Source organism: Meriones unguiculatus, chromosome 4, assembly GCF_030254825.1.
Source record: "Meriones unguiculatus strain TT.TT164.6M chromosome 4, Bangor_MerUng_6.1, whole genome shotgun sequence".
NCBI classification, from domain to species: domain Eukaryota; kingdom Metazoa; phylum Chordata; class Mammalia; order Rodentia; family Muridae; genus Meriones; species Meriones unguiculatus.
In genome coordinates this window covers 88,024,696-88,051,279 of record NC_083352.1, presented here as the reverse complement: position 1 = coordinate 88,051,279, position 26,584 = coordinate 88,024,696, and the positions used below count along the sequence as shown (strand labels likewise).

Here is a 26,584-nt window from a genome sequence, read left to right as displayed (position 1 = left end):
GACTTATTCAATCTGGCTTTTCTTTTGGCCTCTGAATTACTCTGCTTGGCCTCAAACCCCAGAAATCTTTTCTCATCTTCTGGCTCCTTCTCATTCTCTGGCTCGTTCTTCACCTGAGTCAAGCTTGCTCTCTCATTCAACCTATTACTGTCCTGGTAAAACTCCCTTCTCTCTCTCTCATCACCCCTTAAGTAGCTTCCCTTTCTTCTCATGAGAGTTGGGTGTATCCTATTCTGTCAAATCTTCTCTGCCACTCAATTAGAGATCACTTTCAAACATGGGTGCTTCCTTCTACAAACTAACTTTACCTTCATTGTTTGCGATTAAAAGCATATACTACCACTCCTAAGCTTTTCTTTACCTGAAATGTATTCTCTACCAGGTTGGGCTTGAACTCAGATCTGCTTGCCTCTGTCTCCTGGACTGAAGGTGTGTTTGTATTCTAGCCAGACCACACAGACCTAGAAGGTCTTTGGATGTGATCTCTTGCCAGAAAAGAGCCGTGTTCTGAATTAAAATTCGTCAATATCGCTTCTTTACAGACAGGTTCTTCCATGTATCCCAGGATGGCCTCAGACTTGCTCTGCACCAAGGAAGACTTGCACTTATACTCCTCCTGAGGCCACCTCCCCAGTGCCCAGGGATTAGGGATTTGCCACCAGGCCCCTCCATATCTTTCCTATGTTTACACAACCCTCAGCATCATTCCCAAGTGAGCATGTGTGGTGCTGAGGATGGAAGCCAGGGCTTTGTGCGTGCTGGGCAGGCAGGCGCTGTGCCACTGAACCATGAACTCAGCTCCTGCTGACTTTTCCCTAAGACAGGGTTTCTCTGTGTAGCCCTGGCTGGCCTGGAACTCACAGTGATCCGCCTGCCTCTGCCTCTTGAGTGCTGGGGTTGCAGCTGTGTGCTCCCAACACTTGGCTTCTCTGTCTCTTTTTGAGACAGGGTCTTATGTAGCCCAGGTTGGCCTCCAAGTTGTTACGTAGCCAAGGATGGCCTTGAACTTCTGCCTCTGCTTCTAGAGTCCAGCTGGACACACCAACTTCTTGTAGCAAGTTGTTTTATAGACATGAAAGGAGCTGTTTGGGGACCTGTCATTATGACTCAGCGATAGAGGGAGAAAAGGATTGACTTTGGATCTAAAGGACTTTCTTACTTGAAGAAAAAAAATGACAAATAATCCCAAAGATAGTATGTGTTTACTATCACTGGCCAAAACAAACAAACAAATATTTATTAAAGTAGATACAGAACTCAGATTTTAATATTGCTGTACATATTTTGTTTGTGAAATAATGCCTATAATTTTATTAACCAAAAATGACGACTGGTAACAGATTTGTTTAATATTCACTCATCAAGCACAGTGTATAATCTTGAGGGGAAATATGACAAAGGCTTATATACAATGATGGACGTTCTTATCATGCACACTGCTTGAAGGTGCATTTAATTCCTTTCTACATATTCTCAAAGACATTCAAGTGAAGACAGATTCAGATTGGTTGAAAAACTCTTCTGTTGGTTGAGGCCCTTCATTTTATCTTTTTGTGACAAGAAAATTCAAAATTATTAATGTTGAATTTCTCATCATACATTCATTAAAAACACAGTAAAAGCAAACAAACAAACAAACCCACAAGTGTATAAAGGAGGGCTGTAGATCGGTTAGTTTAGCTGTCATAAGAGTGGCTTATTTCACTGCTGGGGTTATCTGCAAAAGAAGGGAAATACAACCAAAGAGCTGGAGACAGTTCTTCCAGCTCTTCAGATCTGGCCAAGAAACAACATGGAAACAAAGACAACAGCTGTGAAGCCACAGAGGCTGTTTCTAGTCAGTCACATCCTGATGAGCCTTTTAGGTGTTTTCTTTTTCATAAAGGTAAAAAAATCTGAAAAGAAGACACATTGTGTATACTTTTTTCCCCAAAATATAGATTTTTTTAAAAAATATATATACATATAATATATAGAGGTTGAAATTATGTAAAACCAATAAAGAAAACACCACTGTCGGGTCTGTGGGTGCAGCATATAGGTTATAAAATGTCCCGCAGCAGTTTGGGGCTCTCCCCTCCCTTTTACCTGTTGCATGATTTATAATCACACCTAAGTATTGTCAAGCCTGGAAAAAGGCACTACTGAAAGCAGGTAGTGCGGAGAGCTTGGATATTTAGAAAGAAAATTATTTAAATGAGTACATGGAAATGTAAAGTGGCACATTTTTTTTTGCAACTCATTCCAGTGTCAAAGCATAACAACAGCAACAACAAAAACCTGAAATATACAGATATAGCCAGGAACTATTTTAGTGCAAATATGAGAAATAACAGCATAATTTAAAGTTTCTTAAATAAGATGGTCAGGGTCCAGCTTGTCCCACAATGTTTCTCTAGGAACAAAAAAGTAACGGCACCTGGTACAATGTCTTTAATCATAAAAATCCAGAAAACAAAGATGAAAGTGAAAGCCCACCTACCAAATATTTATTTTAACTTACGAGGGGAATTGAAAGGGAAATTTGTTGAAGATCAAAATATTTTCTTAGATTTGTTGACAAGGGTCAAAAAATAACGAGTTCTTCTGGAGTGGCACACGCAATGCTGGTAGAAAGCTGCCTAGGTGCCAGAGTCTGAGAAAGCCTAACCCTGCCGTCGAGGCTCCCTCAGAAGGTCTCATCGTCATTGCAGTTGGTGGCCCAGTGCCCAAACATCTCACAGATCTCACAGTACGGCCGCTCCTCACTCCGGCTGCCGTGGTGTGTGGAATGGGGAGGGTCTTCTGACATCTGTGCCTGAGTGGGGCAGTCCTCCGTATCGTGGAGATCAAAGCAGTCACAAATGTCACAGAAGAGGCGGGGTTTCTTCTTGGACTGCTTCTCCTGGTCATCACTACAGATGTCAACACAGAAAACCAACAATTTGGTCAGAAGAAACTCAGGAAGTAGTGGTACAGAGAGTTTTAAGATACACAGGGACTAATGACCACCTCATGTAGGAGCTTCAAGAACAGACCTTTACAAAATGTGCAGGTTAGGCTGAGCGATGGCTCAGCTGTTAGAACAGAGTATGAAGGCTCACAACCACCTCCGGGACATCTGATGCCCTCTTCTGGCCTCCAAGGGTACTAGACACACGTGTGGTACACACACACACACACACACACACACACACACACACACACACACATCAGCAAAATAGTCATACACACAAGTGAATCTAATAAAGCGAGCAGCTGGACCACTGTGCTCTGTCACTCTTGCCAGATGTATGGTGGTTTGTCCTGGCAAAGTGGCTCACGGCGACTGTTCTTCTTAGCTGACAACTGCTGGAAAACCTAACTGCTGACACTCAGCTCTCTTCTGATGGGCTGAGCCCTGGCATACCTGTCATAACTGTTCAGATCATCTCCATTGCCGTTCAGTGCGGCCTCAGACATCATCTCCACCTTCATCTTGAGGTCCTGGTTCTTTCTTTGAAGGTCCACTATTACTGAATTGAGAAAATCAATCTGATTTTTTAAAAGAAAGAAAAAGAAGCAGTGAGATATGTAAACGTCTAAGCCACTCACAGACGCAGTATCTAGATGAACTTGGTAAGTACATGCTCACCACAGCTGCAAGTGTGTGTCACAGCCCAACTGTGCCTGCTACAGGGCCTGTGCTTTCCAATCTCACCAAGGAACAGGCTTGCTGAGGGCGTACAATGAACTACAGATAACTGGAATGAGGTCAGGGCTAGCCGCAGGGGTCAGGGAGATTTCTCTCCTCCCTTTCACATCTCTCAGTGTTTGCTACTAAGGAACTATTTTTTACCAAAAAGCACTTTAAACTCATGTCATTGATTTTTGGCAGCTGTAAGTAGACAAATTTCACTTGTCATTCAAACAAATGACATTACATTTACATCACTGATCTGTGGATTGGTGAAATACTACTGATATTTTTCAATAACAACAAAAACAACTTAACTGCCCACAGTCATAATTTCACATTTCTGAATACACAGGCATGATTTACTCTTCCTTCTAATACATATATATTTGTGCATGTGTGAGTGAGTGCTTGTGCACATGCGCAGATCTGAAAATACAGTTCAGAGGCAGAGCACTGCTTGGTATCTGTGAGGTCCTGGCTTCATTTCCTGGCTTCATTAATGGATCAACAAATAAATAAGCATTAAAACTGCCTAAATTCTAGAACTGTTTCAGTTCTTTTCAGATCTGTAGATTTGAAAAAGTTACATAGAACTTTTCTTCAGGTCACTTGACTGCTCAGCAATGGGACATCACACCAGAACATCTTCAAGAAAGACACAGGGGCTTAACAGAGAAGGCCAAGTTCTGTTGAGAAGGGATGTGATTTGTGCCAGCACATACAGGAAGGGCACCTGTTCCAAGAACAGCTGGACAGCAAAGATAACAAAGTGACCATCAGAAAGTAACATGAACACATTGTCTTTTAAGGGTACTCTAAAAACAAAACATTCTTCCCTCTTTGACAAAGTAAAAGTTTGGGGCCTAAAGAGATGGGTCAGCAGTTAAGAGCACTGTCTGCTTTTCCACAGATCCTGAGATTAATTCCCAGCAACCACATGGTGGCTCACAACCATCTATACTGGGACCTGAGGCCCTCTTCTGGCCTGCAGGTATACATGCATACAGGGCACTCATCCCTCATTAAATAAATAAATAAATCTTAAAAAAAGGCAAAAGATTTCATTTCTCTATATTGAAAAGTTTCTCTCTCTCTCTCAACACACACACACACACTTTACCTGCTATTTTTTCTTTTCTTTTTTTTTTTAATAGACTCTTGCTAAGTACTGAGAGCTGGCCTCAAACTCCCTATGCAAACATGGCGCACACCTTTAATTCCAGCACTCAGGAGGCAGAGGCAGGCTGCTCTCTGTTACTTTGAAGCCAACCTGGTCTATATAGTTAGTCCCTGTTTCAAGCAAACAAATAAAACAAAACCCCAAACTCAATTCACTTTGTAGCAGAGGAGCACCTTGAACTTTTATTTATTTTTATTATTATTTTTTTTAAAGACAGAGGTCTCACACTGCCTCTGGCCTCAAACTAACAGAGATCCTCTGCCTCCCAAGTGCCGGGATTACAGGGATGTGCCACCACACCTGGGTTTCTTTCTTCTTTTATTCTAGATTTGTGTGTGTGAGTGTTTTTGTGCCTGTGTGGCTGGTGGAAGTCAGGAGGGGTCACTGGATTCCCTGGGACTGGAGTTCAGGATGGTTGTGGAACACCTTTGGGTGCTGGGAACTGAACCCGGTCTTCTGTAAGAGCAACTACTCTTACTGAGTTGTGTCTCCAGGATGACTTTCAAGTTGCATCTCCTAAATAATTTTGCTAGGCTCCATTCCAGGGGCGAGGAAATGAAACACACAACCACACACACGTGCACACAAATTAAGAAGCATAAAACGAACCATTTGCTGATGGGAAGGAAAGTGTTGGCGGCGGCGGCAGAAACAGATGGGAGCAGAAAGAAAAGGGGGAGAGAAAACAATGTTAGTGCTGTGCTCTGCTGTGAGGCAAACAGACAGCGCTGGTGCTGGCTCAGTGTGAGCCTGAGAGCTACTTAAGGTAACTCCTTGCAGTGCTGTGTTTAATCTATACCCACAGGCCTAGAGATCACAGGATCCTGTCCACCAAGAGGAAGCTGATTACATTATGGTACATCACACAACAGAATACTACACAGCTAAAGAAAGGGTAAGCACAGAGTGGTTTATGTCTATGCTACTACTTATGTTAAAAAAAAAAAAAAGTGTAGAGGGAAGCAGCTGTGTTGGTGTTCCACACCCGGGATCTAGCAATTGCCAGGCGAGGGAGGAGAAGCACCAAAGTTCAGAACCAATTAGGGCTACTAATAAAACCCTGTCTCAGAAAAAAAAAAAAAAAAGCCAGGCTGGGGTGGTACATTTCTTTAATCCTAGCACTTGGGAGGTAGAGGCAGGTGGATCTTTGTGAGTTCAAGACCAGCTTGATCTACAGAGGGAGTTCCAGGACAGCCAAAGCTACACATAGAAACCCTGACTCAAGCAAAACAAAACAAAAACCAAATAAACAAACAAAAACCACAAAAGAAAAAAAATTAAAGTATCGTAGTGTGTGTGTGTGTGTGTGTGTGTGTGTGTGTGTGTGTGTACGCGTGATTTAGGGCTCTTGCTATGTCACATAGGCTGCTTTCAAACTCCACAGTTCCAAAGAAGTGCTACAGCAATAGGTATGTGCTGCCACACAGCACATCTAGCTGGACATTTAAAAAATCCCTGTAAAGCTGAGGTTTCCGTGCCAGGAATGGAGGAAACTGAACAGCAGAGACTGCAAGACTCTTTTCCGTATATTTTAATGTTCAACATTACATTCTCAAAATACCTAACGACTGAAAAACAGGAAGACACAAGAAGCAGTAATGAAGGCGCATTACCTGGCTCTCCTGAGCTCTCTCATCCTCTTCTGCCTGAGCATCAGTATTACCTTGTATTTAACACAAGAAGAAGAACAATCAGAGGGATCACTAGAAAATATTCAAGCCAGTTCTTTGATGCTGCAGTGCTGGGGTGCCATGAGATGCTCATTTCTTGTCTATTTGAGAATGGCTATGAATCCCTGTCTGCTTTTTGGTCATTACTGGGTCTCACAGATGCTGGCCCTGGACCTTCATGTATCCTCTCTTAAGATGGTCACCAATGTACTCGTGCCTGATTTGTAAAGATGCACTCCAGCGTCTTCTACCATGATTTCTGTCCTCCTTTGCCTTGCACTTTGAAACGTCATAGCTGCAGCAGTCATGTACTAACTTGTGTGTTATAACAGCCACAGAGCATGCCAAGACTCAATACCCAGCACGCTTGTGACTAGCTTGTGACAAAGTGGTGGGAGAGCTGGGGGCAGCGCAGCTGGGTAGCACATTGGAAGGGCACCTCCACTGGGAGAGGTCCTCTGGAGGAGCCCCACGTGGGCACCCTTTTACCTGAGGAGCTGCTGAGCTGCCTCTTGTTCTCTTTGAGTTGAAGCTCCAAGTTCTTGACCTTGAGCTCCAGCTTCACCTTATCAGACTCCAGAGTCTGCACAACTGAGTGCAGAGACTTGGCAGAGGCATTTTCTCCTCTGAGCACTGTGACCTGCAATACAGAGGTTGGGCTCAGGCCAGAAGGAGGGCAGAATGTGGTGGCAGGACCATCCCCCATAGGACTCTACCTCATTCCTCAGCTTCTCCAGCTCTGCGTCCTTTTCTGTGAGTAAGGCACTGGTGAGACTGATGGATTTCTGCAAAGAGGCTTTCTCTTCATCAGCGTCTTTTATGTACTCGGATTCTCTAAAAGACCGGAGAGTTAAAAGAGTTCCAGAAATCAACTGAGAGAGTGGTCAGCAAGCAACTGTTTCAGGACAGATTTGAAAGTAACTTTAGTTAACATTGTTTAAAAAAAAAAAAAAAAGAGAGAAAGGTGTAACAGAGAAGTAGCATAGGGACTAAGGCTATTATGCCTGTAAATGTTACTTACTGCGAAAGAGAGAGAGAGAGAGAGAGAGAGGGAAAGGTTTATATGCATAGGCATGCAGAACCTGCATGTCACTGTGTCCATTTGAACTCAAAGAGACAAGTTAATACATTTGGAAGATGTAGATTTTTTAAAAAAATAATTGTTGCATCCCCACAAAAACTATAGCAAAATATATAGTTGAATAGTGTTACTTCTGGAAAGAATAATTACCAAGCAGTGACAATTAAAATACATACATGCAAAGCAATTACACAGATGTCATGCAGAGCAGTTTTATGCTGGAAATATCAGTTGGTTCTCACTAATTTCAGTAACTTTTTAGCAAATTATGAGGTTGTGTTTTTAAGATTGTGTGAGCCAAAACAGTAGCAAAGATAGTATTATTCAAACTGGGAGATAATTGCTTGCTGCTTCTATAATTGAACTGCAGAGAAAGGCTACAGCAGAAGAGGACATGGCTCTTCATGGGCAAAACAGAACATGAGGAGTTTCACAGGAGTGTGGCCCCTGTTCTCTGCTGGCTTAATGAGGGAGGGAGAGGCCTTTGGAGAAATGCAGCTGCCCACTGCAGAGCTGGGGCTGAGAGAGGAAAGGGTGAGGGGACACAGGAGGTGAGACACTAAGGCGGCCCTCAGCCCAAAGGAGGGCTGCTGAGGTGTGGGCATGTGTGATATGTGGGTGTAACTAAAACTGTGTTGTGAAATACAAACATGCCGAGGTCACGGAAGTCATGATTTAGTGAGGGACTGTCACAAGTCAGAAGAGACCAAGGAAAAAGGACTACACGATTGCAATGCTATTTCTTAGCTTGGATCCTGGATAAGAAAAATGGCTGTGATGGAGAACTGCAGAGAGCTGAGTGGTGATGACTTTGTGGTTTGGGCACTGGCCCTGTGGCTATGTGACATGTTCACAGTGGGCAGCTGAGAAGGGAAACAGCTCGCTGTACAACCTTTACAACTCTTCTATAAACCTAAGACAAGTCTTTAGAAGAAAAGATTCTTAATTTTTAATAAACAGATCTTGTGTCACCAAATTACTTTAGGGGCAGGGAAAAAGAGAGAGAGAGAGAGAGAGAGAGAGAGAGAGAGAGAGAGAGAGAGAGAGAGAACAGTGTCTCAGGCTAGCGCTCAGGCCACACAATCTCAGACCCTCCATCAATGCAGGTGGTCACCAGCAAGAGTTCGTAACCAGCAACCAAATCACCGCCAGTTCTACAAGAAGCAGGTGGGGGAATGCTGAGCAAGTGGCATTTACTCTGTTTTCAAATCAGTTAGAGGAATAGGAAACGGAGGTCCAAGTTAGAGATGGCAGAAAGTATGGCTGGTTAGTGAGACCCAAGGTATCCGGCACATGAATTACAAAATTCTCATGGTTTATGATAAACTGAAACTCTATACAAAGATGAAAATAAATGTGTTGTATTTATCTCATTGTGTGGCTTACACTTTTACACTCCAGAATGATGAGTAGTAAGAAAAGAATCTGAGACTTTACAGAAATGTTCTGAATTAATAACTGGGAAGAAAGGAACATCGATGCTGCTGAAGTCCTGAGTGAGTGCTAGGAAATAGGATGCATCTGAATTAGGGCGGGGCTTCTCAAGTGGGAGGCATGAACAAGCAGTCTTACATTGGGAAAAGTAAGGTTCTGCTGCTATCCAAAGATGCAGTGAACTTGGGCTCTTTGCATTTCTCTGAAACATATTTGGCACTTTGTTCTATCATAAAAATGAATCCTGGCACTTCACTTTCCACTGACACTCAGTTTGAAAACATAATTTTAAAGGTTTGAACTAAAAATTAGCATGACTAGAGTTTGCTGAAAATATATGTGGATTCCCCTTTGCCCAAAGACCTAATCAACTAAGATCCCATGGCACTTAGTACTGAGGACGGACCCAGTAGCTGGCAGAGGGTCACCAACCTCTGTGCTTATTCTGTGTACACACAATCCCAAGCCATGTGATTTGCTAAGAAGATGGAGGCAGGATGTTGCCTAAACAAATCATCCAAAGGACACATGCTGAAGAAAGAGATGGCTCAGTGGTGAAGTCACTGCCACCAAGCCTGATGACTGGAGTTTGATCCTGAGAGTCCATGTGGTGTAAGGATCCCCCTCACCCACACCCATCCACACACACACACTATACACACTAAATGTTAAAGAAGAAAAAAAAAAGAGAAAGAGGAAGAAAGAAAGCAGGAGGTCTACCAGATGAAAGGGCACACAGGCTTGGCAGTTCATCTTTGTGACAGATCTTCAGTTATGGCTTTTTAGGCGATTTCTATGCCCTAATTCCTCTGTTCAAACCAAGAGGGGCTGAATTAAAACATTTATGCCAATATTACTGATGTAGGAGAATCAAACTGTTAGTTTAAACCATGTTGGCTAGAATACTAACAATACCAAGAAGGGAGGATAAAACAGTATGAAAGAAGGCATCAGGGCCAGAAACTCTTGTCCCATCCCCCAAGGGAATGTGTCATTCAGATTCTTTTCTTACTACTTACATAAGAAATAAAGTCCAGTAATGAAGCAAATACCTTAAAGTGTTACTGGGAAAGCTTTAAAATGCAAGATAATAAGAACCAAATATTAGAAACATGAAGAAAAATGCAAATACAGTAAGGAAAACTAAATTTGCACCCAAGTTCTTTGCTGTATATAGATATCAAAAAGAAGCATTTGTGTGTGTGTGTGTGTGTGTGTGTGTGTGTGTGTACACTGCTGAGCATATTTTACAAAACAAAAGCAAGACACAGAGGGACAAAGGCAGCCAAAAATATATACAACAATTTGGTTTACTAAAAATATATGAGATTTATTTATTATAACGTGGATAGACTTTCTTTAGTCTTACCATGAAAGACACACAGATATAGCAAAGGAAGCAAGAGTAGGAAAGGGAAAAGAGAGGGATGAGATGAGCATTGGTAAGTAGCGCAAGCTCGGAGACAGTCAGACAGTTACAACCCACAGTGAGCTGAGCAAGCTGGGGCAGCACAGGCTGCTTCACAGGTGGAGGCAGGACTCGCATTCCTCAAGGGCTGACATTCTGTCGCACCAGAATGGACGTAGACCCCCACAAACCTATGTCTAAAACTGTGGCTTTGCTGGTCCTTCTTTGACATTAAAAGGCCCAGAGAAAAAAGGAGTCAAGCTAGTTCTCCAGTGTGCACCAGCTGGGCAGCCATGGAGGGGCACACCTCCAGTTCCAGCAGTTAGACAACTGCTTTTTCCCCCACTTTTGTTTTGGTTTGGGTTTAACGCAGGGTCTCACTATGTAACCCTGACTGGCCTGAAACTCACTGTGTAAACCAGGCTGGCCTTGAACTCAGAAAGATCCTCCTCCCTGTGCCTCCTTAAAGGTGAGAGCCAACACCCTGCCTGGAACCTGTTCTTAAAAGATGTGTGCCCAACTGTCATCCAGCGTTTCAAATGATTGGTTTTCAATTCCGAGAAAAACCTTCAGTACATAATGCCTGCAACACAATGTTTATAGATACCAAAACCCCAAATCAAATGCTACTGATTTCTTTACAATAATCTCATGTAGCCAGATTAGCCTTAAACTTGTGTGTAGCTGAGGATGACCTTGAACGTTCTTCCATGACTCCTACCTCTACCTTCCAAGTGCTGGGATTGCAGGTATGTTCTATTATGCTTAGTTTATAATTTATTTTTAAAGTCATTTTGTTTACTTATTTACTTACTTGTTTGTTTATTTATTTTTTGTGTACATGTGTGTCAGGTGTGCATGCCATGGCACATGTTATAGAAGTCAGAAAAAAATTGCTTGAATCAGTTCTTTCCTTCTATGCCTGAGGATTAAACTCGGGCATCAGGCTTGGTGGCAAGTGCTCTTACCCACTGAGCCATCTCAGCAGCCCTTAGTTTACACTCAGAAAGGGCAGCTTTAAGATTGTCAAATCCCATGGAAGGCTATTCCTGGATGGGGAGGAGGAGTTGGGGGTTGCTGTATAGAACCCAGGACCTTACACAAGCTAGGTTCTTAACAACTGTGTGCTGCATACCTACCTAGCTTGCAGGGAAGCAGAGACTTACCCCAGGCATAATTGCTTGACTTAAAAGAGCAAAGGCCATGGGATATATAAGCATCAGACTTTGAGGTATTCATTTCTTAATTATTTTTTCATGTTTTTTTTTTTTTTTTTTTTTTTTTTTGAGACAGGGTTTCTCTGTGTAGCCTTGGCTGTCCTGGACCAGGCTGGCCTTGAACTCACAGTGATTCGTCTGCCTCTGCCTCTGGAATGCTGGGATTATAGGTGTGGACACCATGCCCAGCTTCTATTTTAGTTTTTTAAAGCAGAATTTTGCTATACAGCACAGGTTGGATTCAAATCTATGATCCTCCAGCGTCAGCCCTCTGAATGATGGAATTACAGGCATATTCTATCCTGACTTGGCCTAAATATTTGAACTTCAATGGACCACATTTATCTCTACTCAAAAGTACTTGGAAAGTTAATATTATGGAGGGATAATAAATAATAGAAATAAAATAGTATTACTTATTATTGAAAAATAATAAACTATCCCATAAAGTCAGTACTTATATGAAAGTGAGTGTTATATATGCAATCGTAATATTGTTCATTACTAAAACCAGGAAGTAACATCAGTATGAGGCAATCTGATTTTAGAGCTCTTCCAAGCAAATGTAATTGGAAATGGCTTAAAGTTGTAAACATCCAAGATTTGCACAAATGGATCATCATAACTCGTCAGTTGTGAGCACTGACATACCACAATGCCATTTTCTGAATACAGGAAGCTGACTGTGTTCCACAAACTAGCACACTCCACCTTCTGAAACTTTCCTTGTTAAGCACATATCAATAAACACATAGAGAGCCTACCTCTTTTTCATTTCTAACAACTGATTATTGAGCACAGATCTTTCTTCTTCCAGCTGAAAAACAAAAACAAAAAGAATTCAGTTGCCAGCAGTCCACAGGGAGTCCACTGCCGCTTTACACAGCCTGCATCAGGGTGGCACATGCTGCTGCCTTTCTCTCAAGCAGTGAATTTGGCAAGAAGCCACTGCCAAGATGGTAGCTATCTCTTTAAAATCTACTTATGATCAGACGGCTCGCCCCTTTCTTGGTAAGCCTGGGAATAAGAAAAATGAAGTCATAGCACTTTGAACAATTATAGCAATTTTGTTTGGTTTTTGTTTTTGTTGAGACAAGGGCCTATCATGTAATCTTGGCTAGACTGGAACTCACTGTACAGACCACACATCCTTCTACCTCTCAAATGTTGGGATCGAAGGTATACTCCAGCACATCCATCTCAGGTAGTTCAAGCTGACCTAGATTTTGCTAGTTGGCAACTAGTGGTTTTGAACTCTTTGACCTCCAGCTTCCACCTCCAGAGTTCGGGGATACAGGTCAAGGTTACCACACCCATCCCTACAAAGCATATGTCAAGCTTTCAATAAATGTTTGTTCACTGAATGACACCTCCAATATTAGCATCCTGGCTGCTTTATTTAGATCCCAGGGGTCAGTGTCAGGAACTTGCAGAAGCCAAGACTGAGGCTACCTGTTCTCTGCAGAGCTCTTATGATTTATCTACTGATTCAGCATACACCCAGCAAAGATACTTTCCTGTCATCCTCAAAACAGAGGTTACAGAAGAAATCCCTGCAGTTTTTCATTTTAGTATAAAATCCTGTTATTAATATTCCATAAAAGATCACAAACAAGAGCTAGTTTGTATCTTAGCAGGTAAAGATAACTTGCAGCTTTTATATAGAAGAAAGGTACTTTGACCAGATTTATTTGTTTGTTTGTTTTGAGACAGGGTTTTCTGTGTAGTCCTGGTACCTTTGGTTGCTATTTGCACGGTATTTCATCTTTTATTTCTTTCTTTCAACTGCTTTGTGTCTTTGTAAACTTTGTCTTTTGTAGATAGCACATAGTTAGATCATACTTTAAAACTTTTTGAAAAACCACTTCTATCCTTTAGTTCGAGTATTTTAAGCCATTTATATTTAATGTGATGACAGATAAGGTTCCGTATTGCATTGATTCTATTTTATATGGCCTAGCAGTAATGCCAAAAACTATAGGAAATTTTCAGATTAAGTAGTGACTAATTATTTAAAGGAATCTTTTTGATATAGAAAATCTATTTTGTTTTTTCAGATAAGATCTCTCTATTAAGCCTAGGCTTATTTAAATACACAATTCTTTTGTCTTGGCCTCTCAGATGCTAAGATTATAGACACATGCCACTACATATGGTATAGTGATTGAAGGGTCAGCTACATGACTTACATAATTACTCATCCACATGCAATGGTGTGATAGCACACCTTTAATCCCAAGACACTCAGAAGGCAGAGGTAGGTGGGTCACTGTGATCTTTAAGCAATCCTGGCCTACATAGTGAGTACCCGGCCAGCCAGGACTACATAATGAGATCAAAACAAAATACTTACCAATTTACGTAAACTAGACCTCAAAAAAAGATGACTTAGGCAAGAAAGCAAGTTTGAGTAATCTGTAAAATATTACTTCATTTTCTTAGCAACGTAATTTTTGTAGAAAATAATAAAAGTGTCTGCATTTCCCCATTTGCAAATGCTGATATACATATAGATAACAGTAAGGAAAGACAACTAAACCATTACAATGTTTTTTCAATGAAACCCAATGAAGGAGGAACAATTTTTAAATTTCATTTATCTGTTTTGGTTCATGTTACAAATAGAGAGAGACAGTGATTGCTGGGGTTGTCACGACATGCAGGCCAGACTGGCTTCAAATTAGCGCTCTTTCTGTGTCAGCCTCCTCAACGCTGACTCACAGGCATGGACCACCATGCACAGCTACATGTATGACATATTTGACTTTAAAATAACATTTCAATTTTTAAGGAATAATAGTGTTTAGTTTTCTTCAGATAAAAAATTTTTATAGGCTAAGCATGCTGATACATGCTGTAGTCCCAGTTATTGAGGAGGTTGAGGCAGAAGGATCATTTGATCCCAGTTCAAAAGCAGCCTGGGTAATATAGTAAACCAGTTCTAAAATAAAAACAAAAACAAAAAATGGGAAGAAAAATAAGAATTTATAAATTTGTTTTAAAATAATACTCAGGACATTGGGAATGGTGGCATACACCTATAACCCCAGCACTTACTGAGTGGGCAGGGGAATGAGGATTAAGAAATTGAGTCCAGTATATATCAAAAGACCTTGTCCCCCCCCCAAAAAAAAATCAAAAGCCAACCCAAATCTAACAATTTAGGGTATCCAAACATATTAGTCTATGCCTATAATCTTCAAACTCAGGAGATCGAGGCAGGCAAATAAGGAGTTTGAGATCACTCTGGGGTACATAGCAAGATCCATATCTCAAAACAAACAAACAAATAAAAAAACTACTCAGGAAATGTTGTAGAAGATGTATGGTGCATTGCTGCAAAAAAGAGCAGCCAAGAACTCATCACTAATGATATTTGAATCAGGAACACTGCACTGGTGGTCCCTCACCCCTGCCTAGGCTTGACATTTTCATAATTAAAGCTTAAAAGTAAAATACAGATAACTGGAAGAAATTTTGGAAGGTTAATATTAAGAGGAAAAATGGCAATAAAAGCTGTGTGCAAATATTCACAGTTGGGGATATTAAGCCAGAAAAGTATCCAAGAGCTCACATCAAAGGTAGCTAGAGATGGCTCAGCAGTTAAATGCACTGGCTGCTCTTGAAGTGAGCCAGGCTTCAGTTCCCAGCACACACATGATGGCTCCCAACTGCCTGTAACTCCAGTTCCAGAGGATCCAGTGCCCTCTGGCCTCCACGGGCACTGTGCTGCATTCACATGCTGCACAGACAGACATACTTAGGCAAAATACCATATACATAAAATAAAAATATATACATCTTTAAAAATAAACTAGCAAATGGGAAAGGAAAAACAAATGAAAAAAAAAAGTGCTATGTACCCTGCTGACTTCCAACCCATCATTTAAGCCAACATCGACTAGAGTAGGTGAAGTGACGGCCACAAGCAAACAGCAACTCTGCTTTCAAAGGCTCAGTGAAGCACTTGAGTAACAGTGTGTGTTACTCAAGAGGTGTGGCAATTCCACTTTGCTTCCTGCTGCAATATGAAACAGGGTAGTCGCATAGTGGGTGCTCAGGATCTCCAGAGTGAATGAATGTGTCCGAATGCTGTGCTCTCTGTGAGTATGATAGTAGCACACTTGGAAGCCAGCTTTGCACAGGATGAACTCCCCTGAAAACCTAAGCTGAATCTGTTTTTACAGTTCTTCTAGTGAGGTAGTTCATTTGGGTTATTTCAGTCTCTTCTGCTAGCGAGTGTTCTGAGGTCCAAAATAGCAACTCTACCTTTGCATCACAAAATACATTCTCTGTGTCTGAGGATTTCTTGTCTCGCCTCCTACACACAGACAGACAGACTTCTGCTCTTAGAAGAACAGATGGAAATGAAAAAAGGAAGGGAAGGATGCAGTAGGTATTTCTGTGACACAGGGCTTTCAGAGACAAAAGGAGGATGGTCGAGAAGGAAGGTGCTGCTGTGGGATCCCTCTCAGGAAAGAACTGTGTACCAGCTTCTAGGAGAAGGATCTGGACGCAGCTCCTTCAAGGACTGCCAAAATGAAAGAGCCACTTCTGCAAGTCCACACCATCTCCTAAGAGGGACCATATCCAGTGACTGGCCAATAGAGAATTCAAAGACTGTGGGTTCAGTGGGTAAAGACCCTTGCTGCCAAGGTATAAACTAAGTGCTATATCCTGCACACACTGTCTTAATCCTTAGTCCTGGCTCCCAGGTGCTGAAGACAGCTACTTTCCCCAGTCCCCTAGAATCTCTGTGCCATATTCTCTATCCAGGAACAAACACACCTTTTAGCACACAGCCAAAGTGTAAAAGAACTATTCCCTTCAGCCCAATGCCTTAGCATTCACAGCCTAGACATTTGGAACCAGGAACCAGGACCAGGGAACGGCTCTCTAAAACTTCTTTCAAAAGCTAGAGCTGAGCAGAATACTTGATAAATCTAGAGCAGTGGTTCTCAACCTTCCTAATGCTGTGATCCTTTTAATACACTTCCTCATGTTGTGGTGACCCCCAACCATAAAATTATTTTCATTGCTACTTCATAACTAATTTTGCTACTGTTATGAATTGCAAAGTAAATATCTAATTTGTGTAACCCCATGAAAGGGTCATTTGAACTCCTCCTGGGTAGTAACCCACAGACTGAGAACCATTGGTCTAGAGGCAGCTCTCAAGCAAGAAACTTAAACCATGTCAGTTCAGGGAAGACCGTGAGTAACCCCACAGGACACTAGTCTATTTCCTATTGTAACGACTGACAAGTGAAAGACTCCCTGAACAAAGCGGGGCTGCCGGCCTCAGGGACCATGCTGTACATAACATTACTATTTTCTTACAGAAGAATTAATTTCATTGTGTTTTTTTAATTAAAGACACTCTTTAAAGAGATTTAACAATGCTATATAGAAACAAAATAAAAAAGAGGAAAATATCTCTCATTGCTGTCTCTCAGAGACTCAAAACAGCATCAGCTAACTGTGCCTGGTTGTTTTTATTTTAGTTAGTGTGTGTGAGCACTCAGGCACATGTGTCTTGAGGTCAGAGGACAACTTCTGGGATTTGGTTTTCACCTTCCACTGTACTGAGGCAGGCAGGGCCTCTCCGGTTTCTGCTGCTACACTCTGCACTGTGTGCTCCAGGTCAGCTGCCAGCAAGCTTCTGGGCAATTAACTGTCTAGTCTCTGCCTCCCGACCTGCCTTATGAGTGCTGGGGAGTACAGATCCACACCATCTCATTCGACTTTCGCTTATTTGTTTACTGCTGTTCCTCAGGCAGCCTGGCCAGGGGGCCACTATGTCGACCAGGCTGTCCCTGAATTCATAGGGATGGACCTGCCTCCCATGGACTGTAGGCACGGGGTCATGTTTTCACACAAGTGCTGGAGCTCCAACTCCAGTTGTGAGACACGCATGTGTGTGTGCAGGTGCGCTTAACCCTTTTATCAGGTGAGCCAGCTCTCTGGTTGTTTTAATAATTTTAGTAGGAATGTGCTTTTCTGCTTAGCCTCTGAAAACTTTCTAAATTCTGAGTTTCAATACTAACTTTTATTATATTATGTATGATGATATGTATGGGGCTTATCAGCACTCACACACATGCATATCGACATGCACAAAATTTAAAAGAAATACAACACTAACAAAATATTAAATCAGTTTTGACTTGCTTGGATTAGGATGGAATTTCTAACATTTCTGATATGGCCCTAAACACAATATTGTATTACATATTTGTGTGAAGCACTTTTCTGAGCTTTGACGGTTATAAAAAGGTCTCGCTATGTAACTCTGGCTGGCCTGGAACTCACTATGTTTTTGTTTGTTGTTTGTTTTTTTTTTCAAGACAGGGTATTTCTGTGTAGTCTTGACTGTCCTAGAACTCACTGAGATCCCACCTGTTTCTGCCTCCTGAGTGCTTGGACTAAAGGCATGCACCACTACTGCCTGGCAAAACCACTACATAAAGAACAGGCTAGCCTCAAACTCCCAGAGATCCATCTGCTTCTAATTTCCAAGTGTGTTGGTATAATTTCTTGTGGAATTTACCCTTGTTCACTTAAATGCTGATTTCTCACCCCCATTATCTGGTTTCAATCCAGACATTGCATTGTGATGCTTATTCTAAGCATCATCTGTCTCAAGTTTGTATAAACATGCCACCATTTATTCTCTGTATTGTCAATAAAACAATCAGCCAATGCTGAGCAATGGAGGAATAGGATGGCACATCCTGGTCCAAAGGGGAGGAGAAGGAAGTGAGTAGCAGGAGGAGAGCAGAGATGGAGAGGAGAGGACTTAGAACCATGTGGAGAGATGAAGTGGACCTAAGGTATGACTAAAAGCAAGTATAATGGGTAAAATCTGTATGGTAGTAAACTATGCGGGCTTGGAGGTTTAGGATGGAGTAACTATTGCCCAGCATTGTGCTCTGGGTTAACTAAATACATCTAGTCTCTGTGTGGTGATTTGGGTATACAGCTGGTTTAGGAATAACTGCTGATTAACTAAAAGATTAATTAATAATAAATATTAATAATTCAATAACAAATGGCACCCAACTAATCTAAGTATCCACACCCTTTAAATCATACTTTATCATAATTTGGAGGGGGGAATAAGCTCCCAGCGATACAACCCAAACTCAAAACCTAAAAACTCCCAGGTCAATTACTGTCTCTTTACGAAAGAAAAACTCTTAAAGAGGCCCAGGAGCAAAAGATACCCTACAGTGGGCAGACCTGAGACTTAACATAACAAAACTGGCTGTGGCTACAGCGACAGTCTAGCAGGAGGGGTACACAGGCATGGCTTCCTTATACCGTGGCTGGCTCAGCTCAGCAGCCATGGCTGGAAAGAAAGGAACTGGAGGCAGACAGAACTTGGCCTAAAACTGGACCTAAAATAAAAAATGCCATAGCAGAAGGTGTTTTAATTCTTTTTGGCTTTGTTTTGGTTGTCATAATCACGGATCTGGTTGCAATATGTTTAATGGTAATGGCTCTTCTCCATGTCTTCTCCAAGAAAGTTCAAGGAGAAAATAGGGAAAAAGTCAAGGGATGGACTACTAAGTTACAGACAATAGAAAGGGCACTCTTCCTAATAAAAATTTTAATAACAGCTAAAATTCAAAGCTCTCTGGCTGCAAGATACTTGTCAGTTCTTTCTGGTAAGGGTCTGCCAATTCACTGTAACAACTAAATTCAAAAAAATAACCAACTGGGCTTCGCTTGTTGACACAACTGACCCAAAACTTAAAATTTTTCTTGTCTCTTTGATTTTCATTTAAAGGCTTTGAGTTACAACGATATTGATTTGAGAAAAAATATTTGAACAAGTTGGTGAAGGCACATGCCTTTAATCCCAACACAAAGCAAAAAGAAACAGGCAAGTCTCTGAATTCTGGATCAGCCTAATTTACATAACAAAAGCCAGGATGGCAACTCCTGCTGTTTAGTCACTTCAGAGATAGTCTAAGATTCAAAATGACAAAATTTTCCTTAAGGTTACAATTGGATTCACATCAATTTTAGGTTTATATAAAGAGAGATGATGTCACACTGTTCTGGAAGCTGGCTTATTCTTTTGAACATGAGACATTTTCGTGGGGGACAAATGTTGGTCATGCCTGATGGAAAAAAGACACAGGAGGCTTACAGATGGCAAAGTACACGCCAGCCTAGTTAAGTCCAAAAACTAAAAAATTATAATTCATATGTTTAAAAGGCGAAAGTGTCCATCCCATATCAAAAAGGGGGCAGACCAAAGATAGCCACAACCAAAGTAAAAACCCAGGTACAAGATGCCTAGGGTACACTTAAATGCTAAGGGAGTTTATTCAAAGTTTGGCTATAAAGGCATAAGTGCCCATTCTATATGAAAAAGGGGATAGAACAAAAATAGCTACAACATATATAAAAACCTAGGACTAAACCTCTAAACAGGTACAAGATGCCTAGCATATACTTAAACTCTAAATTTAAAAGGAGTTTATATAAAGTATACTTAAAACATGCCTTTTCTATTGTTCAAGGCAACTAGCTTATCTCTTTAATGGGAGGCTTCTCTCAGGAAATAGGTAGCAGCTTGGCCTAATACAACAGGCACCCAAGAGCCCCCCCAAAAAGATATTTTGATATATACAACCTTGTTTTGATTTCAACATAACGATTGTATGTTCAATAATAATGATAACTTATATTGATGATCCCTTTACATGGGAACAACTCTGAAACTTGACTGTGATATAAAATATATCTACAGCCAAAATTTCAACAATACATGGCTAATAAATCCTTGGCTACAATATCCTCAAAAATTATTATGTCACTCTTTTAATTGGCATAGATAAAACTGGTTTACAGTTTGGTTTCATCCTGCACATCTCATACATTTATAATTTTAGGACTGTACAATGCTTGTGAGAAATTATATGTTTGCAGAACAAAAGGACTGGACACCAGAGACCTGGTGATGAAACCTGACAAAAAATCCTCCTTCCAACATGCTAAGTCATTGACACATCTGCTCCAGCATCTTGCATGTTCCAGCATTCTGCTTGTTTCTGCTTCAACTGCTTCAATTGCTGTCTCTCATCAAAGCCTGCTCCCAAGAGAGCTTTGAATAAAGCTACTAATTTCAATTGGTCCAGCATTTTAGACTGTTCCAAACAGGACTTCCATTAAGCCTGAAATTTCTCAATATTCAAGGACTGGACCACAAATGTTATATCTTAATTAACCATTTTCCCCCCCAATTTTCATTGGGCCCCCTAACAAAAATGTCCAAAATGTCAGCTAGAAGAAATCCATGAGAACGGCGTCCAATTTTCCTTAAGGGGGGTTCGGTAGGTTTTTGGTTGTTTTCTATGGCTATGAATGTTTATTGTCATTGGAAGATGTTTTTAAATTATTAATGGTCTTTCTCAGAGAGAAAACAAGGTTAGACTCAGGGATTCCTCTCTTTTTTCTTTTCCCTTTTTCTTTTCTCTATCTTTCTTAGATAAGAAAAGGGGTTAAAAAGAAAGAGGGGAATACAGGGACATCTTATAGGAATAAATAAGATAAAAGGTAGATTATTGAATCTATTCAACTTAAGGTTTTGTTTGTTATTCTCAAATAAGGTTAATTTTAATTTTGTTATAGGATTTTGTATATTGATGCAAAAATAAGTGTACTTTAATACGCTGGTAAATTTTAGTATATTGATACAAATTCAAAGTTACTCCCTATACTTTTAAACTGCTATTACCAACTGTTTAGTGTATTAGGTAACACAAGTTAATTGCTAATTAAACAACTTGGTCTAATTTATCACAGGAGCATACATCCTAGAGTTTAACAGATAGATACGATTTTGTTGACAGATTGATTACATAAAGATAGGTAAGTTTTCAAAAACTTCAGAGAACTACAGAATATGGCATTTAAAAATGTCTTTATTATTTTAAAGATTCTTTGACAATGAGACCGATCATCTCCTGGCAGCACCCTGCCTACCTCAAAGATGATGATGAGCATCAAAGAACCTCCATATGGAGATGGCTTCTAATGTGGCAAATAAACCAGCCGGGTAAAAAGAAAATGCCCTTGTTTCACAACAGACAGAATTCTGCCAAAAATGGGCAAGCTTAAATGCAGGATAAGTTGACTGCCGAACTCTGCCAAGACAGGGTAAGCAAGTCCTAAACAGTTCCTGCTTCATATTATGTCTGTCAAATATTCTGAGCCAGAAGGCTGAAGATGATGCTCCAACTATGCTCCATAGTTATAGAAAGTTTTGGGTGATGTTCAGGCAACAAACTGTCTCTGTCAATTTTTTTCTTTGAAGCTGCTAACATGCACTTCCTATTTACTCTAATAACTAATTTTATTCCTTATCAAGTCTCTGACGAGGTTGAAGACCAAACAGTTACAGTTCCACAATTAAGCTTAAGTTGTTTAGAATTTAAGAAAATGTTTTTGTTTAGGTAATACCAATAAGGATAAAAGTTAATTTAGGTATAGAACTCTAAACTTGTCAAGATAGGGTAGATAATCAAATACTTTCTCCTAAGTTGCCAAATGCACATACACTGGACTTTGCACATGTAAATCTTACCTAATAGTTTTCATAACTTTTATTATTATTGTATTGAAAGAAAAGGAGCCTTTTATTGGACTTAAAGGGAGAAATGTTGGTATAATTTCTTGTGGAATTTACCCTTGTTCACTTAAATGCTGATTTCTCACCCCCATTATCTGGTTTCAATCCAGACATTGCATTGTGATGCTTATTCTAAGCATCATCTATCTCAAGTTTGTGTAAACATGCCACCATTTATTCTCTGTATTGTCAATAAAACAATCAGCCAATGCTGAGCAATGGAGGAATAGGATGGCACATCCTGGTCCAAAGGGGAGGAGAAGGAAGTGAGTAGCAGGAGGAGAGCAGAGATGGGGAGGAGAGGACTTAGAACCATGTGGAGAGATGAAGTGGACCTAAGGTATGACTAAAAGCAAGTATAATGGGTAAAATCTGTATGGTAGTAAACTATGCGGGCTTGGAGGTTTAGGATGGAGTAACTTTGGGTTAACTAAATACATCTAGTCTCTGTGTGGTGATTTGGGTATACAGCTGGTTTAGGAATAACTGCTGATTAACTAAAAGATTAATCAATAATAAATATTAATTACCTACACACAAGTGCTCACAGTAAAGGTACAACCAAAATATTGATCAACTTTGAAAAGTGTTGAAGATATTATATATTCTGTGGTATCAAATATTCAGCCAAGATTTAATCTTTTATGTAAAAGTAAATAGCAACCTATCTCATTAGTATACAAGTTTTCTTCCATCTTCAATAAATGGCAAAATTTCATGTTCCTTGAAAAACTGTTTTAAAATAAATTTATGGTTATTAGTAAAATGTTTAGTTGGTACACTTACTTTATATGCCTATGTACCTGGGGGCTATAAAAATATTTGTCAGGCAAAAAGAGGTCATGAGTGGAGACAGTTCAAGAAGCCTCGGTTTTAGCTGGTATGGTGGCATACAACTGTTACCAGACTGGGAGTTGGAAGCAGGAAGATTAAGAGTTCAAGGCTGGCCTCAGCTACATTAGTGAGTTTGAGGCCAGCCTTTGCTACATGGGACCCTGTCTCAAAACAGGAGCAGCAGGGACAGCCACTCATACTCAAAGTGCCCATTTGTATCATTAGACACTGAAGAGTCTGTGATCCAGCTTCCAACAGCCCTACTTTTTAGTGTTCTGAGCCTAGATTAAAATTCTAATGGCTGCTGTTCGGTATTGTTACAAAATAATGCCTAACAGGCTAAAAATGGCTTTCTTTTTCTAATCCATGTCTGTGAATTTAGGCCTATTTAAAAGGCAGGCAAATTTTCATGGATCGATCAATGTCAACCCCAGTTTTTGTACATTCTCTTTGTACATACATAACTTCACAAAATAGTTATTGACCCATTGACTCCTCATTCAGTTTCCAAAAGCAAGCTATAGCCTAGTTTTGCAAACAACCCTAGGGAAAAGCTGCTGTTTCCATGGTGACAGCTCAGTATGCCTGCTGTCTCTATAAGATGGGGTACACGTGAGGTTTGGAAACGGTAAAGCAGACATCCATCTCAAAAGTGGCTGCCAGGTGTTTACTTCTATTGAAAAACTCACAGTATTGCATATATTTAAACTTGTTTTTTGTTCGGAATACATGACAGGTTTGGAAATGATTGAACAGACATCTCAACTATAAATAAGGCATCTATCTCAACAATGACCGCCTGAGGTGCCTACTTGTACTGTAGAACTCACATGGTTATTTTTAGAGTTCTCTATGAAAAGAAAATAATGCTTTGTACACTTGGTGGTGTATGTAACCCCAGAATTTAGGCCGCAGCTGAGACAAGAAGATCAGGAATCCAGGCATCCTCAGCTACAGAGTGAGTTTATGGCCAGCCTGGGCTACAAAGTAGGGAGTGGCCCCAAACCAGAATCTGTAAATCTGTTAAAAAAAACAAAACAAAATAAAACATAACAAAAAACAAACAAACAAAAAATCCAAATCTGTAAAACAGTGTGGGCTCCTTACTGGAAACAAAAGTCATTAGCACCCACGTATTTTCACCTGTCACCACCAATAATCTCTACCTTTCCGTGGTCCTTGTGGAGAGACACACAGCTGAGAGGCACAGAGAGAGGTGTGAAGCAAAGCAGGTACGGCTCAGTTGAAAACGGGGCAGCAACATTATGTCGGGCCCACAACAAGGAGATGTTCATCAAGTGGGAAAGGTAGAAAAAAGACTCAAAAGCAGCTGCCTTTGTGAAAGGATAGAGGAGAAAACAACCACATTAGCAGGAACACATCAAAGAGGAAAATGTGGGTTCTCGGGGTTAAACGGGTGATCTGGTTTCCTGGCAAATGTCTTCACCCACTTAGCCATCTCACTTGCCCCCCATTATCTTTAAGTTTTGAAGTAAAGAAAGAGAGACGTTAGGGTCTAAGTGTGGACAATAATTTAGATCTATGGTTGAGGAAGAAAAAAAAATTTTCCCACCTCACAGAATATCCAATGTGGTATTTAGAGGCAGGGCTTGCAGACCTCAAGGGACAGGTTTTTTAAATGAATGGAGAAAGAATGCATATAGCATCCCATCTGGCAAAAATAGGCAAATACATGTTTACCAGGGGGAATAAAATTCAGCAATGAAAAATAATAACCCTACTCCTGAAACTGTTACGTTAAATAAAGAAGCTATATAGTATTTGGCTCCAGTGATGTGTAATGTTGTCCAGAATAGACAAATTCTTAAAACGGTGGTTTCCAGGGGATAGGGAAAGGGAATTAGAAATTACTGCTTAACGTGGGCATGGAGTTTTTCTTTAAAGTTTTAAAACTGTTTTGGAACTGGACAGAGGTAGGGGTTGCACAAAATGGATACTATAAAGTAAATGTTATTGTATTGCACACTTACAGTATTTAAACAGAAACTGACACACAAACATGCATTTTCACACACACACACATACAAGCCAGCATGGAACAACAAGAAATTACTCAGGTCATCAGGCAGAAAACTTGCTGTGAGTATAAATAGTCCATGTCGTTGCCCTAACAGTCATAACTTTCGAGTCATGCCTCCTGTCAGATTGTTAAAACAATATCCCTTGGTTCTACCTAACGTATTCCCTTTTAAAGGCAATGCAGGCTGGCGTGATAGCTCAGAGGAAGAAGGGGCTTTCTGAGCAAGCCTGGCAACCCGGGTTTCATCCTCAGCGTTCTCATAAAGGTGCAAGGAAAAAATCAGCCGCAGAGTTGTCCTCTGGTCTCCATCTGGATGGAATGTAAGCCTGCAGCCACACACACATATCCTACACACAAACACATGAGCACAAAACAATATTTTATGTGCATACTACCAATATCAATTTTAAAAGCTTAAAAGATAATGTACTTTTTGCATACTAATGCCTGATTAACACTTTGGCTACTCACAATTCTAACTGATTCTGACTGTTGCCCCTCTTCTCACTTGAAATGAAAAAATCCCACACAAAAAGGAAGACTTAAGAAAGAACTTTAGGGGCTGGAAGTTAAGAGCACTAGCCATTCTTCCGAAGGTCCTGAGTTCTATTCCCACAACCACATGTTGGCTCATAGCTATCTATAGTGAGATCTGGTGCCCTCTTCTGGTGTGCATCTACACATGCAGGAAGAATGCTGCCTGTATAAATAAATAAATAAATAAATAAATAAATAAATAAATAAATCTTAAAGAAAGAACTTCAGGGTTAAGAAGATGGCTCAGTGGGTAAAGGCAATTGCAACCAAGCCTGATAACTAATGATAGGAGATAGTTACTAACTCCCTCAAATTGTCATTTGACCTCTATGTGGACACTATGACATGGGTGAATCCACACACATAAATAATAAATGAAGTGTTTTTTAATTTAAGATTTATATACGAGTGTTTTGTCTGCATGTATTTCTATGCACCCCACTCGTGCCTGGTGCCCACAGAGGTTAGAAGGCGGCATTGGATCCTTTGGAACTGGAGCTATGAATAGTTGTGAACCACTATGTGGGCACTGGGACTTGAACCAGTGCAAGAGCAACAAGTGGGCTAGAGAGATGGCTCAGAGGTGAAGAACACTCACTGTCCTTCCAAAGGGCCTGAGTTCAATTCCTAGCAACCTCATGGTGGCTCATAACTATCTGGCAGAAATCTGGATAAATAATAAATAAATAAATAAATCTTAAAAAAAAAAAAAGAGCAACAAGTGCTCTAAACTGCTGAGCCATATCTTTCAGCCTTATTTTTTTTTTTTAATGTAAGAATTTTAGTTGGGGAAAACTATCTAATAGCACTGGCAAGCAATACAAGCTGCAGACAGGGGTGGGAACCCTACTTTGACCAGGCCAGCTTCTCTCTAGAGGT

At 40.6% G+C, this 26,584-nt stretch overlaps 1 protein-coding gene across 11 annotated transcripts in view; it reads right to left on the bottom strand.

The window, feature by feature from the left end:
• Positions 1-1,183: 1,183 nt before the first annotated feature.
• The window catches only part of Clip1 (CAP-Gly domain containing linker protein 1), a 114,228-nt gene continuing 88,827 nt past the window's right edge, over positions 1,184-26,584 (bottom strand). For 7 of the 11 annotated variants that reach the window (XM_060382375.1, XM_060382376.1, XM_060382378.1 and 4 more), the window contains 6 exons: positions 12,413-12,465; positions 7,225-7,342; positions 6,998-7,148; positions 6,452-6,501; positions 3,389-3,513; positions 1,184-2,894 (listed from right to left, as the gene is read on the bottom strand). In XM_060382375.1, the coding sequence (XP_060238358.1) occupies positions 2,669-2,894; positions 3,389-3,513; positions 6,452-6,501; positions 6,998-7,148; positions 7,225-7,342; positions 12,413-12,465 (723 nt within the window). In that variant the 3' untranslated portion in view covers positions 1,184-2,668. Of the gene's footprint in view, positions 2,895-3,388; positions 3,514-6,451; positions 6,502-6,997; positions 7,149-7,224; positions 7,343-10,075; positions 10,097-10,188; positions 10,388-12,412; positions 12,466-26,584 lie in introns of those variants that run through there. The other 4 variants (XM_060382380.1, XM_060382379.1, XM_060382383.1 and 1 more) reach the window with 3 other exon arrangements.